Source organism: Salvia hispanica, chromosome 2 (genome assembly GCF_029641045.1).
Source record: "Salvia hispanica isolate PSC_SH4W2 chromosome 2, Shi_PSC_v1, whole genome shotgun sequence".
Taxonomy (NCBI): domain Eukaryota; kingdom Viridiplantae; phylum Streptophyta; class Magnoliopsida; order Lamiales; family Lamiaceae; genus Salvia; species Salvia hispanica.
The window spans coordinates 35,130,737-35,148,744 of record NC_142693.1 but is presented as its reverse complement, the minus strand read 5'-3'; the positions used below and the strand labels follow the sequence as shown (position 1 = coordinate 35,148,744).

Below are 18,008 nucleotides of genomic sequence, written 5' to 3'. Positions count from 1 at the left end.
GAAGGAAAGAGAAAACTAAAAAGTTGAGTTTACGCCTCACCGTGTCAAACACACAGACACTCACAGCGACGTGCCATCGCTTCTCCGGCGATCAGTGACCGCCTCGCTGCATCAACCACGCCGCAGCTGCATCCCCGTCCCATCTCTATCTCGACCTCTCACTCTGCACACCCACACGTCTTCCAATCTCTCTCTGCACGCGGCTGTCCGGCCGATTCGCCGCTGCCGTTACCTGATTCCGCGATACTAGGCTAGTTGTACCTTCAATTTGTGTAAGAAACCTCCCTATACCTCTCATTCATTCAATTTCAGATTCAAATTCAAGCTATGGTTTAGATCATGTTCTTCCCCAATTTGAATTCAAGCAAATCAGGTGCAAATCTATTCTTCAAATCAAACGGATTTCTTCCAACAGTTTTTGCAGCAAGGAGCTTTGGGACGATTGGTTAAGCCTAGGTGTGCGGGGATTCTGGCCGGATTCTCGGTATGTATTGCTGCTTACATTGTAATGTGGGTTGATTGTTTGTTATTTAAAAGACAGTTAACCCTAAACACTCAACAATTCCATGGAATCAAATTGATATAAAAAAACATATGTTAATTCAATTCTCTATTTTTGAATTTGGGGGTTTAGATATAAAATTGATAAAAAACAACACTGACAGTAGGCTGTTGTTGGTGGTGAGTTGGATAAGTCCTCAAATATAGACTTAGGTTCCAAGAGCCAGGACACTTACATTAGATTTCATCGACTAAATTAGCAGCGGTGTGCGCCTGTGCGCATCTGATGTATGCGCCCCACGCCGGCGGCGGCCACCCCAAAATCAAAATATGTATTTCTGAACACAATAGGAATATAGTTAAACTAAAATGTGCATATAGTTAAATATGAATATGTAGATCCTCGTGGCCTGGCTCTGCTGCCCCAAACTTAGTGATGGTGGTTTTTCCAAGAAATCTTATGGCTTGAACAGTGTATTTACTTAAGATAGAATATATGTCAGTTTCCTTCTATATGTATTTTGTCATGGGATTTTTTCAACTATGTGTTGTAGTTTTGTATCTTCCTCTGTTTCTACAAATCGATTTTTTCATGGACTTTTTAAAGTTTAACTTTTTGTGTCATTCTTAATTTGTCAACATCCATCGTAAATTTATTTGTGATGCAAAAATTTGACCCCGATAAATATACTATGGCAGTCATGGCTCTTAATTTTGATATATGGTTTAAAAAAATCATGAAGTTTGGCAGGAATTGGCCAGCCAAAAGAACTGCGTTTTTATATATGTATGTATAGATAGATAGATTTGATGTATGTGTTGAATTAATTGTGCGTATAGATGGGGGAGACCGTACATAAGGCACTGTTTGAGACGCGACGTCATGTTTCCAGACCTTACTCTTCCAATTATCCTCCGAAGCAACAGGTTTTTGTGCACCTTGTTTTTTTTTTCCTTTATGTTTTGATTGATTGTTAGTGCTGAATTATTTAGTTCCGACCCAGTTTCTGTATAGTTGATTGTTTGATTTTTTCGTTTGTTAAGGTGACAGATGGCGACGGGGGTGGTTTACTTTCATATCTTCCATTTCGAGGTATGTGAACTTGTTTACTGTGAATTTTGTGATTTGACTTTACTTGTTTATTTGAGTATTGCAATTTGAGTTTTGTTAGAGGTTTGGTAATTTAATTTGTTGGAGTTTTATTCTAACTTTGTTTCAGTTGGGAAGTAATTTTCCCAGTAAAGTGATGTTATTTGGCATCTATGTATAGTGTAACTGTTTACTGTGAATTTGGCGATTTGACTTTTTGTTTATTTGAGTATAGCAATTAGAGTTTTGTAAGAGGTTTGGTAATTTGTTGAGATTTGTTCTAACTTTGTTTCAGTTGGGAAGTAATGTGCCCAGTAAATCGATGTTATTTGGCATCAATATATAGTGTACTTGTTTACTGTGAATTTGGCGATTTGACTTTACTTGATTATTTGAGTATAGCTATTTGAGTTTTGTTAGAGGTTTGGTAGTTTGTTGAGTTTTGCTCTAACTTTGTTTCAGTTGAGAAGTAATGTGCCTAGTAGACTGAAGTTATTTGGCATTGATGTATAGTGTTGATTGAATGATATAGTAGTTAGAAATATTAATTTCAATATGAAGAAATTGATATTCTAATTTAAAGCTCATTTTTCATCCTTTTGAAGTGTGTTTAAGTTCCCTTATTTGTTTATTTTTCTCCTAATTTATTTTATTTATGCGGTGATTACTTTGTTGCTGATGCAATTTTTTCTGTTCTTTTGTACCATGAAGGGATTACTAAACTCAAAGAGAAATGGAGTGCATACAGACAACCGCGAAGATCAAGAAGATTGGTGTCCTTGTTTGTGTCTGCTAGTGGTGATTATGTTGCTGTGGCTTATGGCAATCAAATAACAATTTTGCAGAAAGAAAATGACTACCAGGAGCCTGTAGGAATTTTGACATGTAAGATTTACGTATGTTAAAATGTTGCGTGAATCTTCAGGAAATCATTACTATTTTAGACACTTTTGTTAAAGGATAATTGTGTATGAGTATCATTACATGAAATTAGAAAGTTGAAGCTTTTTTAGAATTATATTTATTTGGGAATTTGAGGCGAACTCTAATTTTCTTTAATTTGTCAAGGTTTATCATTTAAGTTTCCTCTTTACACTCATGCTGGTAGTAGTGGTAGTCTGGTAGACCTATAGAAAGTTGTGTAATATCTTGCTTCTGGTGTTATATGTTGTTTCTGAAGCATATTTCTCCTTTGCTCTTGAGATCATGAAAAAGTAGCCAAATTCCCAAATAACTATTAGTTGTGGACAATTTACGAGGAGTCATAAATAGCCCAACAATTTGGTTATTCTCTGACGAGATTTGAAGCTTATCACTGTACCCATTGGTACAAAGACAATATTTAAAGATCTAGGAAGTTCCCCTGAATAATATGTCAATCTGATTCTTGAATAATTTTTGCAGTTGATATTGATTGTCTTAGATGTTTTCGCTGATGTAGGTGAGTCTGCCGGTATATTCACATGCGGGACCTGGTCTGAGTCTCATGAATTACTTGGAGTTGTTGATGATACTGGTACCATATACGTTGTCAAACCATACGGAGAAGAAATGACAAGAATTACGAAGAGGCATTTGAATTTATCGTCGCCTATTGTTGGCTTGATTTTGCAAGATGATGCTTCTGAAAAGAAATCTTACTTGTAAGTTTGACTAAATGTGTCTGTATCTTTAAAAATTTGTCTTCCACTGATGTTGGATCAAAACTCTATCGTTTTCCTAATTTATGAATACAAAACTTTTTGGCAGGTGTAGCTTCACAGTCTTTGCTGCAGATGGTTCTTTTCATGATATCGAGATATCAAAGGATCCTAGTGCTTCCATTTCTTCAGCTAAATCCCTGAATAATTCATCGATGCTTAGACAATTTCCTTCAGAAATTTGCTGCTGGGACTATCATCCAGAACTTTCTTTATTTGCCATAGTCAGTAGCTCTACTGATAGCAAATCTGCCGTTAATGAGAGTGCTGGTATTTTCTGACATTCTTTCTCAATCTTAATAACTTTTGTAGGGGGGGAGAAATGATCATTAATGAACAAGTATTCCGTGACACAAAATCCATCAGCCAGCTAGGAATATTATAAGTCACATAGATGGACCATCGATGGTTGTAGCATGGTACACCAAAGCACAAACTTTTTATTAACACTAGACATTTGAGATGCCAATTAAGGATCATTATGATTACATTGTTCGGTTGTTCCCTAGGGTTGTCTGACTTATCCTAGTGCTTATTCTGTAGACTATAACACCAAGTCTTACAACTTTATGGTGCATTGCATGAATTTTAAAGTTTCACGCAAAGTTTCAATTGATATTTTGTGTTCATGCAGATTTATCAGTCACAAAACATTTTCTTTTGCTAGCTAAGAAATTAGAGAAATCTTATTTTTTTTCAAAAGCTCAAGTGGTCTAATTTGAGCTTCTCAAAATTTTACAATGACGAGTTCACCATCTTGTGTAAAATATAGACAATATGAACAGATGCGGTTTCCCTGTTTGGAAACTATAGTTGCTCAAGCCTTTGCAAATGTTACCAATTTTCCTTCCTTACTAGTTGCTCTTAATTTCACAAGAATTTGCAATACATTTGCTGTCTAATAATCAAATTACACAACTCTTCTGTTTCAGGATCCTATACTGTATCTATTTGGCGAAGAAAACAAACTTTGCAAATGGAGCCAGTGGTTTTTAGTGAGTCTGAAGGTTCATACCGTGTTACAAAAGGATATCATGGCCAACTTACGTCTCCAAAAGTGCTGTTTTCACCTAATGGAAACCTTGTTGCTTCCCTAGATGTTAAAGGATGCTTGTTCACTTTTAAATTTGATGAAGATACATGTTCTTTTTTGAGAACTGGAACAGAGTTCTTACAAGATATTGTGGATTTTACTTGGTGGTCTGATGATGTACTTACTATAGCAAAAACAAATGGCACCATCACCATGGTTGACGTTCTTAATCATGTAAATGTATCGGGGAATGATATTTCATACTCAATGCCCCTACTAGAAAGAGCTCATAAGCACCCGGGGCTCATATTTGTTTTAGAGAATAGCTCATCTGAGGATAGCAATAGACCATCTGAACAGAAAGGTGTCATTGATCGTCTCACACCAGAGAGGCCTGATAAATTTGACTTTTCAAAGCTGGAGTGGAGTTTAGTGTCGTTGACAAAAAGATCTGTTATTGAGCTTTATGACAATCTTATTAGAGATCAAAAGTTTCAGGCTGCACTTGACTTTGCTGATTGTCATGGGCTTGATAAAGATGAAGTGCTAAAGTCTCAATGGTTATCTTCCTCCCAAGGAGTGCAAGAGATAAATACTATACTAACCACTATCAAGGATAAAGGTTTCATACTCTCTGAGTGTGTAGAAAAAGTAGGACCAACTGAAGATGCAACAAAGACTTTGCTTTCGTTCGGGCTTCGCTTAACAGACTCTTACAGATTTTCTGAATTGGAGGACGATGAAAATGAGCAGATTTGGAATTTTCGTCTCACAAGACTCAGGTTATTGCAGTTCAGTGACAGGCTAGAGACATTTCTTGGGATAAACATGGGCAGGTAGTAGTTCAAGGTCACCCTCTATCTTTCATGTGATGATATTTTGCTATTTGTGTAACTTTCATATTTTGTGGAGCTAGGATTTTTTTCTATTTATAGGCGAATGCTTAGTTTGCCTCCTAAATTTGGCTCTTGAAACATATTCCTGATATTCCCGAATAGAATTCTACATTATGGATAATAATTATTTGCAAAATCAACTTCTCTTGTTGGCAAACATATGTATGGTCTTGTAATTCTGTTTCATTGGCACAAAGAATCATTTGCTGAAACATATACATGAATATGAACATGCATATACTTATCCGCTAGATTGATGTACAGTTACATGGTTACAACACATACTTGTAATAACAAGAATCCGCTTGCATCCTTTAGATTTGAACTGAAATGATTACCTAATGAATGGCATTAAATGAGCCTCTTTCACTTTGTTGTAATGGTAACATCATTCTTCATGTTATCACTGACTTGCAACTTAATAACTTAGCTTTTCAGATTCTCTATGCAGGAGTATAGTAGATTCCGTGAATTGGCCATCAGCAAAGCTGCTATAGTAATTGCAGAAGGTGGGAAGATTGGAGCCTTAAATCTTTTCATTAATCGTCACCTATATTCTTTGGTTCCCTCCATATTGGAAGTTTTAGCTGCTATACCTGAAACAATACCTGTTCAATCTTATGGACATCTGCTTCCTGCAACTTCTGCCCCCACACATGTTGTTGTCAGAGATGAAGATTGGGTGGAATGTGAAAAGATGGCGATGTTTATAAAAAATTTCCATGTGAATCATGAGAGTTCTATCCAATTTATTACTGAACCCATCGCAATGAAATACCTGTCATTTCAGTGGCCATCAATATCTGAACTTTCTTCTTGGTACAAGAAAAGAGCTAGAGATATCGATTCCTTAAGTGGCCAACTAGAAAACAGCATGTACTTGGTTGATTTGGCAATTCGTAAGGGCATATCGGAGTTGAAAGATTTCCTTGACGATATTCATTGTTTGTTCCAACTTATATACTCTGATGAAAATGAAGATGACACCAACTTTTCTATGAATCTTGCTAGCTGGGAGCAGTTATCAGATTATGAAAAGTTCAAGTTGATTATGATGGATGTTAAAGAGAACAATGTGATTCCTAGATTACACAAGAAGGGTATTCCATTTATGCAAAGGAGGGTTAGCGTATTGACTGGGGTTGATGCTACTGTTGGTCAACTTACACCAGCTAAGTCTGCCGACTCATTTCTTGTAAGATGGCTGAAAGAAGTTGCTACACAAAACAAACTAGAATTGTGCTTAATAGTGATTGAAGAAGGGTGCAGAGACATGGCTGAACCTCCTATATTTAAAGACAAAATGGAGCTTGTTGATTGTGCCCTCAAATGTATATACTTGTGCAGTGACGTAGATAGGTGGAGTACCATGTCCAATATTTTGTCTAAACTGCCACAGATGCAAGGTACATTTTCTTCAGCTATTATAAATAGCTAGAGAATTCGACCGTGCTTGTTTTATCACAATGCCAAATTTGCTTACTTGAAAATGGATAAGTGGATATCAAACCTTCTTCCTGTAGTATCGTCTCTCTCTCTCATATCACTATATTTCAAGTATTCTTTGCTTTGCAAAGTTTTTCTAATAATTACCTGAATGTTTTCTGCTCAGTTTCTCACTGGGTAGTAGTGTGTGCCCATATGTTTAAAGCCTTTCATCAAATATATTCTTGTAACTTTTTAGTAAATCTGCGGAGAACGAAGAATATAGTGTGTTTACTTGCTGTTTCTGAATTTGTGACACAGTTTGCTTGAGGTATGTCCAGACTTAGAAAAGGCAGATAGTATGCGAACTACTTTTTCTCACGGTCTAATCATATAGTACTGTATTTCTTTTCCACATGATCTCCATTCATTATCTTAATTTTCCATTTGATTACACCAAGAAAGGGATGTGGTAATCAGGAGGTCTGCATCAAATTATGTTTTAAATCACAAGTAATGACTAAGCTTTTTTTAATATGCCAGCTGCGGATATAAAGAAAAGGCTTAAACTTGCAGAGGGCCATGTTGAAGCAGGAAGACTATTGGCTTGCTATCAGGTGTCATTAACTTCCCTGTCTGCTTAATTTCTATATGCTAAACCTGTTATCAATATAGTTTTGCTTTCTCCCTCTGTTTTATACATAGGCAGGGAAGCTTTGTTGTTTCCTGGTATTATAAGATATATAGATATTTCAGTGAGACCTGAAAGGCAGTGAATAGTTCCTTTCTTGACCTGAAAATTCTAATGTTCCTCTTAAGGACCTTGTAGGTACTATCTCAAGATGTGTTTTAAATAGTTTTAAGTGAATTGAAGGTAATGTTCAATTACTTAGGCAGTTTATCTTTTCAAGTAGAGCAAACGTAACTTGATATTGCCGCTGTGAGCTGTCTATACTATCATCATTCTGGTTGAGGATGCATGTCAATACATTTAATCTTTGCACATGTATCACATGCACTGCAGTTTCAAGGGTTATATCCAATTTGATGCTCTTTTAGAAATGCATCCCTTGATTCATGGTACTCATTACATCTATTTCATCTCTGTTTAGGTCCCAAAGCCCATTAACTTCTTTGTGAATTCACACTTGGATGAGAAGGGTGTAAAACAAATTCTCCGTCTTTTACTTTCAAAATTCGTTCGCTGGCAACCAACCCGTACTGATCATGATTGGGCACACATGTGGCGTGATTTGTTATCTCTTCAGGAAAAGGCTTTTCCTTTTCTAGATTTGGAGTTTGTGTTGATTGAGTTCTGCAGAGGATTGCTTAAAGCTGGAAAATTTTCTCTAGCTAGGAATTATTTGAAAGGTACCAGTTCTGTTACTCTGGCAACAGACAAGGCTGAGAATCTTGTTATTCAAGCTGCAAGAGAGTATTTCTTCTCAGCGCCGACTCTTACTTCCCCCGAGGTTATTCTTGTTCTTACCTCAGAATATTTAACTTATTACTTGTGTAGTGGATCTATACTGTGTTTCTATTGGCACCTTTCTATTAAATAACGTTAGATTGTGTTGTTGACTAGTGTCTATCAATTTATTCGTTGGCAAGAGGAAAAATGTAAAAACACTAATGCAAGAGAACTAGCTCTATGCATATTCTCTTTATCCAGGCTTCATTGATATTATGGTCTTTTGGTTTCTCTGTCTTACAGTGATCTGGTACAGAAAACTGTATTTCCAACTATAGATTTACTAATCTATCCTCTCAGTTATATGATTGCTGTTTTGATTTGCGAGAGTTGAATTTTTTTTCTTGGTTTGACACTTGTGATAAGAAATTAATAAATTTTTTTGGAACTCATGTGTAGATCTGGAAGTCTAAGGAGTGTTTGAATATCTTCCCTAGCAGCAGAACTGTCAGGGTTGAGGCTGACATTATTGATGCTGTTACAGTTAGACTTCCAAATCTTGGGGTTAACCTTCTGCCTATGGCATTTAGGCAAATAAAAGATCCTATGGAAATAATTAAGTTGGCAGTTACAAGCCAAAGTGGATCTTATCTAAACGTTGATGAACTTATTGAGATTGCTAAACTTCTTGGATTGAGCTCACCAGAAGAAATATCAAGAGTCCAAGAAGCTATTGCAAGAGAAGCAGCGTATACAGGAGACATACAGCTGGCTTCTGATCTCTGTCTTGCTTTGGCCAAAAAGGGCCATGGTTGTATTTGGGACTTGTGTGCTGCTATTGCAAGGAGTCAAGCTCTTGAGAGCATGGACTCAAAATCCAAAAAGCTACTTTTAGGATTTGCTTTGAGTAATTGTGATGAGGAATCAATTGGTGAGCTTCTTCAGGAATGGAAAGATCTCGACTTGCAGGACCAGTGTGAAAGTCTGACTATGTTGACTGGAAGAGTGCATTCCGAATTATTGGAGCAGAGTTCCAATGAACAAGGTGAGTTTTTCGAGAGGAGATACACAAGTGTTGAGAACCAGGAGCCACAATTTGAAAAGTTGAAAAGTTTACTCTCTCTGGTTGTTCAAAATCTGTCATCTGAAAATGGCTGGGAACACCTTTTTAAAGAGAATTCGAAAGTATATTCTTTTGCTGCCTCAAAGCTCCCGTGGTTGCTCAAATTGTCTGAGGATGGAGAACTTGGGAAAAGTTTTACTTCAGATTGGGTCTCCAGATTCCAGCATGTGAGTATAAGGACAAGAGCAGTGATGACTGTATTATCGTGGTTGACAAGGAGCGGTTTCGTCCCAAAGGATGATCTGATCGCTTCTCTGGCTAAGTCAATTATGGAACCCCCCGTTTCAGATGGGGATGATGCTATAGGTTGCTCTGTGCTGTTAAATCTCATAGATGCCTTTCATGGAGCTGAAATAATTGAAGAACAACTGAACATAAGAGAAAACTACAATGAATTCTCTAGTCTGATGAACGCCGGAATGATTTATAGTTTGTTGCATAGTTATGGTGTTGAATGCAGGAATCCTGCTCAAAGGAGAGAAGCTCTGACAAATGCACTTCAAAAAAAACACAAGACACTCAATTCAGGTGAAATTCTTTTCTAGTAAATTCTTGAAAACTTTGGCATTTCTTTTTTTTACCCAGCATATTTGCAGAAGTTCCCTCCTTTTCTTTTCTCAGTCCTTTTGGTTTCTACGTGCTACCATTCAAAAATTGCTCAACTCGTGTTTTATAAAATCCAGATGAGTGCACTAAAGTACACGAAGCACAATCAACATTTTGGAATGAGTGGAAAATCAAATTAGAGCAGCAGAAAAATGTAGCCGATGAATCGAGAATATTGGAGAAATTAATTCCTGGAGTAGAAAACTCTCGCTTTTTTTCTGGGGACATGGAGTACATACAGAGTGTTATTTTTTCTCTTATTGAATCTGTTAGAATCGAAAAGAAGCAAATATTGAAGGATGTTCTCATTCTTGCTGACACCTATGGAGTGGACCGGAGCAAGGTATATCTATTTGCAAACTTTTTTGGCCATGATAAGTTTTTTATAATTAAACATTTCAATGTGCTGTGTTGTTTTAGGTGCTCCTGTATTACCTTAGGACTATACTTGTTTCTGATGTATGGAGTGTTGATGATATTCTGGAGGAGGTTTCAGTATATAAGGAAGAGATACTTGCTAATGCGGCAGAAGCCATAATGTCCATTTCTTCATCCGTCTATCCTGTAATTGATGGCCATGATAAGCAGAGGCTTGCATTTATCTACGATATACTCTCTGATTGCTATAAGCAGATGGAAGTATCAAAAGAGTTGCCTCCTGAAATCGACCAAAATCTAGTGCAAAGAAGTGCCCTTGAGCTAGCTACATTTTGCAAAATTGTTGGGAAAGAATGCAGCAGGGTCTCCTTTATTAAGAGCCTTGATTTTAAAAATATTGCTCTGTTACAGACTCTGAACTTGGACTGCTTCAATGATGAAGTTTGTGCTCAGATAAATGAAAATAATGTGGAGGCATTAGCAGAGATGGTTCAAAACCTGGTTCATATGTATGGTGATATTGTTCCTGGTAGTCTTTTGTCATGGAGATCTGTATATACTCGTTATGTAATGAGCTCTCTCATCACTTTAGAGTGTAGAGCCGGAGATGAGATGCATTTTCAAAGCTCTGAAGATATTAACTCTTTTATAGATGAGTTGGAGCAGTTGTTTGACATATGCAAAAAGTATATTATATTGATGGAATACCAAGATATGTTAGACGTAGTGCGACATTTTTTCACTATCATCTTACCCATCAATGAAAGCTTGAGGAAATTTCCTTGTGACACAAGTGGGAAAGAGTGCCTTGTGAAACTTATAAACTTGTGGCTCAGGTTGATGAATGATGTGGAAGATCTGGTGTCACTGGATTCTTCTGGAGAAAGGTTCTATTCTGAATGTTCTATAATATGTCTGAAAGTTTGCTTGGATTTGCTTGTAAAAGATGTTGTATTACCCAGTCAGGTTTGGTGCACAGTTGTTAATTATGTGGCGTATGGTCTCGTAAACAGTGTTGCTACTGAAGTATTCAATTTTTGTCGAGCAATGATTTTTTGTGGCTGTGGGTTTGAAGCTATAGCTCATGTCTTCTCTGCAATAGTGGAAAAGTTCCCACCCGGAACATTGTTGATAACAACCAGTGGAGAATCATCTGTTGACATCCAGGATCTTTCGAAACTCTATCTAAGTATACTTGAGACTGTCTTACAAGAAATAGCTGGAGGTTCCCCTGAACGTCGGCGTTTGCATTATTTACTTTCGTCCCTGAGTAAAATGGAAGGAGACTTGGAGCTACTGAAGAAAGTAAGGCTTGCAGTTTGGCACAGAATGTCGATGTTCTGTGACGATTTGCAGCTGCCAAGCCATATCCGGGTATATTCCTTGGAGCTTTTGCAATTTCTCTCCGGTAGGAAGCGAGATTCGGAAGCTTTTTCTTCAAAAGGGTCTGCATTTCTTCTGCCTTGGGAAGGGTGTGATGATTTGCAGGACATGACTCCAAAACGCGAGAACATTTCTGATGACCCGACTGCAAAAGATGCGCCCAGTAGATTTACAAGTACCCTGGTGGCCTTGAAATCGTCACAGTTAGTTTCATCTGTCTCCCCTAGCCTCGAAATTACCCCAGACGATATTAATTCAGTTGATTCTGCTGTTTCCTGCTTTCTACGAGTATCAGAATTGGCAATTACCGCATCTCATGTTAATGCTTTGTTGGCTGTACTGGCTGAGTGGGAGGGGCTTTTTACAACGAGAACAGATGAAGGCACTTCTCTCGATGCATCTGATGCTGCCAATAACTGGGCCAACGATGACTGGGATGAAGGTTGGGAGAGTTTCCAAGACGAATCAGTCGAGAAGGAAACTAAAGAAAGCAGTATCCTCTTGATTCATCCTCTGCATATTTGTTGGATGACCTTACTAAGTAAAATGGTAGCGCTCTCGAGCCAGACTGACATATTAAGATTGCTTGATCAGAGTGTTGCCAAAAATTGTGGAGTACTGCTGAATGAAGACGATACTCGTAGTCTGACTCAGACTATACTCGAGTTGGATTGCTTTTTAGCTCTGAAGATAGCACTATTACTCCCTTACGAGGCAATACAAATCCAGTGCTTGGATGCCATTGAGAACAAGTTGAAGGAAGGAGGCATACAGGACGATATTGCGCAGGACCATTTCTTCTTCGTCCTCATTTTATCATCTGGGATTTTGTCTAAAATCATAACAAAGGCTTCTTATGGCACCACCTTCTCTTACCTATGCTTCATGGTTGGTAACTTGTGTCGGCAGTTCCAGGAGGCACAGGCATCACCTATCAGACACGATGGAGCTACTGGAGAGGAGAGGAACAAAGGATTCCTCTTCGTGAGACTTATCTTTCCTTGTTTTGTGGCAGAGCTCGTGAAGGCTGATCAACATGTTCTGGCCGGCTTTCTGGCTGTAAGATTCATGCACACGAATGCTTCAGTCAATTTAATCAACGTTGCAGAAGCGAGTCTCAGGACGTATCTGGAAAGGCAGGTTCTTCAACTGCAGGAAAAGGAGTTATTGGAGAATACCAGCATCTTCGAACCTCTTTCGAATACAGTTAGCAATTTCAAGGGCGGGTTAGAAAAATTGTTGCAATCTGCTGTCTTTACTGCCAAGAGATGTTAGGTAACTGGTGGAGAAGTCATGTACACATGTTCTATAGTTTTACTACTTTGCTCAGAATTCCACAACTAAAAAAGAATTGTGGTCTGTTATATACAGATTTTATAATAGCGACGATGAATTTATGTTTGCGTTTTACAGAATGAAAATCATTTTGGGGCGGGACGATAATTTATTTATGTTTTTAAGTGATGAATTTTTTCTATTGATCTAATGAATTATTTCGATCTATACATGTTTTGAATTTTGATATACTACTTCCTTTTCCTATAAAAATAGACATTCTTTCCATCTTGATCCGTTAATAAAAGTAATCCATCCGTCAACTATTTACGGTCTCTCTTTGATTCGTCATGGATTTAAAAAATGCTTTGATTTGTGATTAAAAAAAATGGGAAAATTAGTTAGCTAATATGACCCCATTTTTACGTATATAGGATTTATTCTTTAATTAGTGATTTAGTTGAACGTCCGGGTTGCACTTAATCAAGATGGAAAAGCGTAAATAAGATTTTAAATTGTGGACGTCTCGAAATAGCAAAATGAGATATAGTATTTTTTACAGAAGTATATTTTACAGACGCAAGGTGTAATACGATACAAAATACTTTCTCTAGGTGGCCTATATTTTCTACGAAAATATTTCAATTACATTTTCTTTTTATTTCACTATTACTTTATTAATAGTACATTAGAATGTGTAAAATATCTTTTTTATGGGTCAAAATAGAGTATAAAAAGTGAATTATAATACTATTGCAAATTTATATGCAAACTAGAAAGTATGAGGATCGTGCAAAGAATACATTTTGTAAATTGGTGCAAGCTCAAACATTCTGGTATGATAAAAAGGAACGTGCCGGATAATAAACAATTTATTGACAAAATAATTAAACTCTAAGTATTTTTATAATAAAAACGTCTAACGGTTATATAATATAATAATGTCAGGATTAAAGTTAACGTTGAACTACAAGGAAAGTTTTACTCCACAAGGAAAGTTGTACCTATAAATAGACGCCTAATTAACACCTCTCCAATCTTACTCTGAAATCTTGCTCAGAATTCCAAAATTTCCTTTGGATTTTGACACAATTCATTCTTGTGCAAGAAGATGGCTGTCTACAGAAATGGCGCGACTTGGTACGACCGGTCGATGCTGCAGAGCGACGAGACGATCTTCGTGATCCCGCCCAATCAGAGCCGTCACCGCTCCTCTAATTGGTACGACTGCTCGATGCTGCAGGGGGACGACACCATCTTCCTCGTCCCACGCATCCAGAGCCGTCGATTCGTCGCCGCCGCCGACGGTCATGATCGAAATCAATTAGGGGTTCCGAGGAGGAGGAGGATGATGATCGCGGAGCACATGAGAAGTAAATTAGTGGTGCGTGATCACAGTCACAGAGATGATGATGATGATGATGATGATGATGGACTTGGAGTGTGCGTGATTTGTCAAGACAATTTGAATTTGGTAGCGCAAAATCATAAAATCGTGAGACTTGATTGCGCCCACTATTATCACCCGCGCTGCATCACCAATTGGCTCAATGTCAAGAACACCTGCCCCTTGTGTCAAGCACCTGTCGTTTAGTTTAATTGCTGTATTTTAATTTGTTTTTTTTAAGAATATTATAGAATTGATCTGTTCAACATTTTTTTTATCTTATAATCCTTTTGAAATCAAAATATGATTTCAAAATTCCACATAAGTAAGTATATTGTCCAACTAGTCAGATTGTTAAAAAGGCAAGGGATGGTATATATTAGAACAATTTTAATAATCAATTTTCTAGCACAATGAAATTATTTATATGGACAACACATGCATTGAAAATTGACAAGATTATACCCTTTTAGTTGATCACGAATTTTACTACACAATTACTAAAATAAGAAAAATCTAAAAAGAAAAAATAATTAAAATATTGTTAATGTGGTACAAAATAAAAGAATTTCTAAGATTAGATAGTATTGTGGTACATATTCATAAGGAAAGAGTAAATACTCTTATGGGATAAGAGAAATACTTCCTTTGTTCCACAATAAGCAAGGTGCTTCATTTTTGCACCCATTTTAGAAAAATGATATATAAAATAATTAAAGCAGAAGTAATATAAAGTAAAAGAGAAAATAATATAAATAAGACTCTTCTCTACATTATTATATCTTACTTTGCATTTTCTCTATAATTTTTTTAAAATGAGTGCAAAAAATGCTTTGTTACGGTAGTATGGAGAAAGTACTATTTTTTAAAATCCGTGCTGAAGTCACGTAATGATACACAAAAGAAAGACGAACTCTATTAAACAACTTATTTATCCCATAAAAAATGTCACACTTTTCCTTTTAGTTTATTTCACAAAAAATGTCGCATTTTCTTTTTTGAAAAAAAATTATCTCTCACATTAATGTAATTATATTATTTTCTCTCTTCACCTGATAAACAAAACATCATTTCCTAAAATCTCATGTCATATCCAAATATGATACTCCCTCCGTCCGTGAAATGTTGTCCAGTTTTGCCATTCGGTCCGTCCGTGAAATGTTGTCCACTTTGATTTTTTTAGCTTTTTTTGGTGAATGGATTTCATTTTCCACTAACTCATTACACTCACATTCTATTATAAAACTAATACTCCCTCCGTCCCATAGTAGATGTCATACTTGGGAGATGTCACGTGATTTTTGAAGATGTTATTTTGTGTGTTAGTGAGAGAAAATATAATTGATGTGAGAAGGAATTTTTTTCAAAAGAGGAAATATGACATCTTTTGTGGGACAAACTAAAAAGGAAAGTGTGACATCTACTATGGGACGGAGGGTGTACATAAATGTGGGGGCCTACATTCCACTAATTTTTTACACTCACTTTTCTTCATATTTCTTAAAACTCGTGCCGAGTCAAATACAGGCAAAATTTTGCGAACGGAGAGAGTATATATTTGGACGAAGGGAGTACCTTTGAAGTCAAAATGCATTTCTAAATTCCATACAAGTACCGACCATCTAGTCGGATCATCAAGAATGAACTCCGGGATGCTAAAACATATTTTCTAATGAATTTTCTCGCACAAAGAAATACTCCCTCCGTCCGTCATTAAATATCCCATATTTGACCGGTACGAGTTTTAAAAAATTGTCAGCCTTTATGAAATGAAGTGGGTAGAAAAGTTAGTTAAATGTGAGACCTACTTTTATATATTGGCTTTATAATAAAATGTGAGTGAAATGAGTTTGTAAATGTAGGGTTCACTAACTAAATATGGTAAAAGGAAAAATGAGATATTTAATGGCGGACGGAGGGAGTAATTATTAAATTGGACATAATGAATTGATCCCGAAAATATAATGTTACTTATTGAAAATCAACCAAACTACGTGTATTTTCTAATATAAGTGTCAAAATCTGACTTGGACTTTTAATTCAAGTCTAATTTTTTGGCTCTTGATTTTTTTTCCATATTACCATTTAGATAATTACAACCACATACTAATAATTTAGAAAGCACAATGAAACTTTTAACATATCTATTCCAAACTCTCCGAATTAGATTTAAGTAAAATCGATGCACACGTGATTCAAGACCACATGTTTGTTGAAATTACTCTTTAAGTCGTAACATTAAGACATAATGCAATTTACCAGAATCTCAATATGCTAGCAACATTATGAATTTATAATATCCCAAATCCAATTAATATCATAAATATTTTTTTTGTAACATGTGGACTGAATCGGTTGCTATAGAAAAAGTCAAAAAGGCAACGTTTGGTACGTGTTATAGGAAAGTGGCGATAAATGGTAGCAAAAGGGAATAGGCAGAAAAAGGCAATCCAGAAAGTTGAAAAAAAGGCTAAAGCCATTAATGGATTAACATTAACTAAAATAATTAATAAGATGTGGTTATCCTTTGCTCGCACAAAATATCTCAATTAATGGTCCACATACTTTATTATCTTTTCAAAAGTCATTTTTTTCCTGTTATGTTGAGTCATGAGTCTATTTATATTTATTACTCCCTATATTCCATAAAAATATATATATTTAATTGGCTACAAATTTTAATATAAAATTAAAAAAAATATATTAAGATATTATAAGTAGATAACGAGTCACGTAAAAGAGTTTCTAAATTTAAATAATGCATATTCTTATAGAGAAAGATGGAAAATTATGGGTATCTTCTATGAACAAATAGTGTTTACTACATTAATTTCTTCATCACCATCACTTCCTAATATAATCCCCAAGAAGACGACATAAAATGTATTCCCTCCATTCCATAGTAGTGGAGACGTTTTTTTTTTACACGCGATTTAAGTTAAAATTGTGTTAAGTAAGTTAAATAAATGAAGAATAAAGTAGGAAATGGAAAAAGTAGAGAGATAAAAAGCTAATAAAGTAAGAGTGAGTAAAGTAAGTGAGAAGAAATGTGTTGATTTTTGTTAAAAAAAGAAATGACTCAACTATTATGAAATGTACCAAAATGGCAAAATGACTCCACTACTATGAAACAAAGGAATAGTAATTATTAGAAACTTGAAGCTCTCATGAGCCAAGAATAAAGTTAGAGCATCTCCAAGGGTATATAGAAAAGATATATTATGTATTTAACTTCTTAAAAAGTGAAATATACCTTTCTAAAAGGTAACACTTTCCAAAAGGAAAAGATATATAGAAAGGTAAATTATTTTTTAAAAATAAAATAATAGTACAATATGCATTAAAAAATATAAAGTATAATAATTTCTCAAATAACTTTCCCCTTAGAGAAGGATTTTTGATGAAAAGAAGACAAATATGGTAGTTATAAGATTTTACCTCTCCATTAATGGGTAGGTAAAGATACCTCTTCAAAATGAGAAAAATGTATAATACCTTCTCAAATACTCTTTCATTAGAGAATGATTTTTCATAAAAAAAATGTAAATATGGCAGTTATATTAGTTTACCTCTTCATTTACCTTTCTCATTGGAGATGCACTTACTCAACCTACTTAACCCACCTAAATCCGCCATTGTTTGTATCATAGCTCAAGAATTGGTCTACACATCACATATTAAGACATATTAAGGTGATTGCCAAAAGTTGAAAACTCAATTGAAAGCCACTAATAAACACTTCGTTTATCCATGAAAACAATGAGTGATAAATTCTTATGAAAAATTGACAAAACGAAAAA

The 18,008-nt window shown here is 35.8% G+C and overlaps 1 protein-coding gene across 4 annotated transcripts; it reads left to right on the top strand.

Moving 5' to 3' along the window:
- LOC125214981 (neuroblastoma-amplified sequence protein) lies at window positions 1-12,989 on the top strand. Of its 4 annotated transcripts, none has more exons than XM_048116439.2 (14): window positions 1-272; window positions 416-484; window positions 1,342-1,428; window positions 1,546-1,594; window positions 2,303-2,476; window positions 3,033-3,234; window positions 3,341-3,561; window positions 4,224-5,160; window positions 5,659-6,626; window positions 7,189-7,262; window positions 7,758-8,117; window positions 8,516-9,707; window positions 9,863-10,128; window positions 10,206-12,989. In XM_048116439.2, exons 3-14 carry the CDS (start codon window positions 1,342-1,344, stop codon window positions 12,819-12,821), a joined length of 7,146 nt encoding a protein of 2,381 aa, XP_047972396.2. In that variant the 5' UTR covers window positions 1-272; window positions 416-484; the 3' UTR covers window positions 12,822-12,989. The 4 variants fall into 4 exon arrangements, with proteins under 4 accessions (XP_047972396.2, XP_047972324.2, XP_047972241.2 ...); XM_048116367.2 differs by having other exon boundaries at window positions 374-484; XM_048116284.2 differs by having other exon boundaries at window positions 366-484.
- Window positions 12,990-18,008: the final 5,019 nt, after the last annotated feature.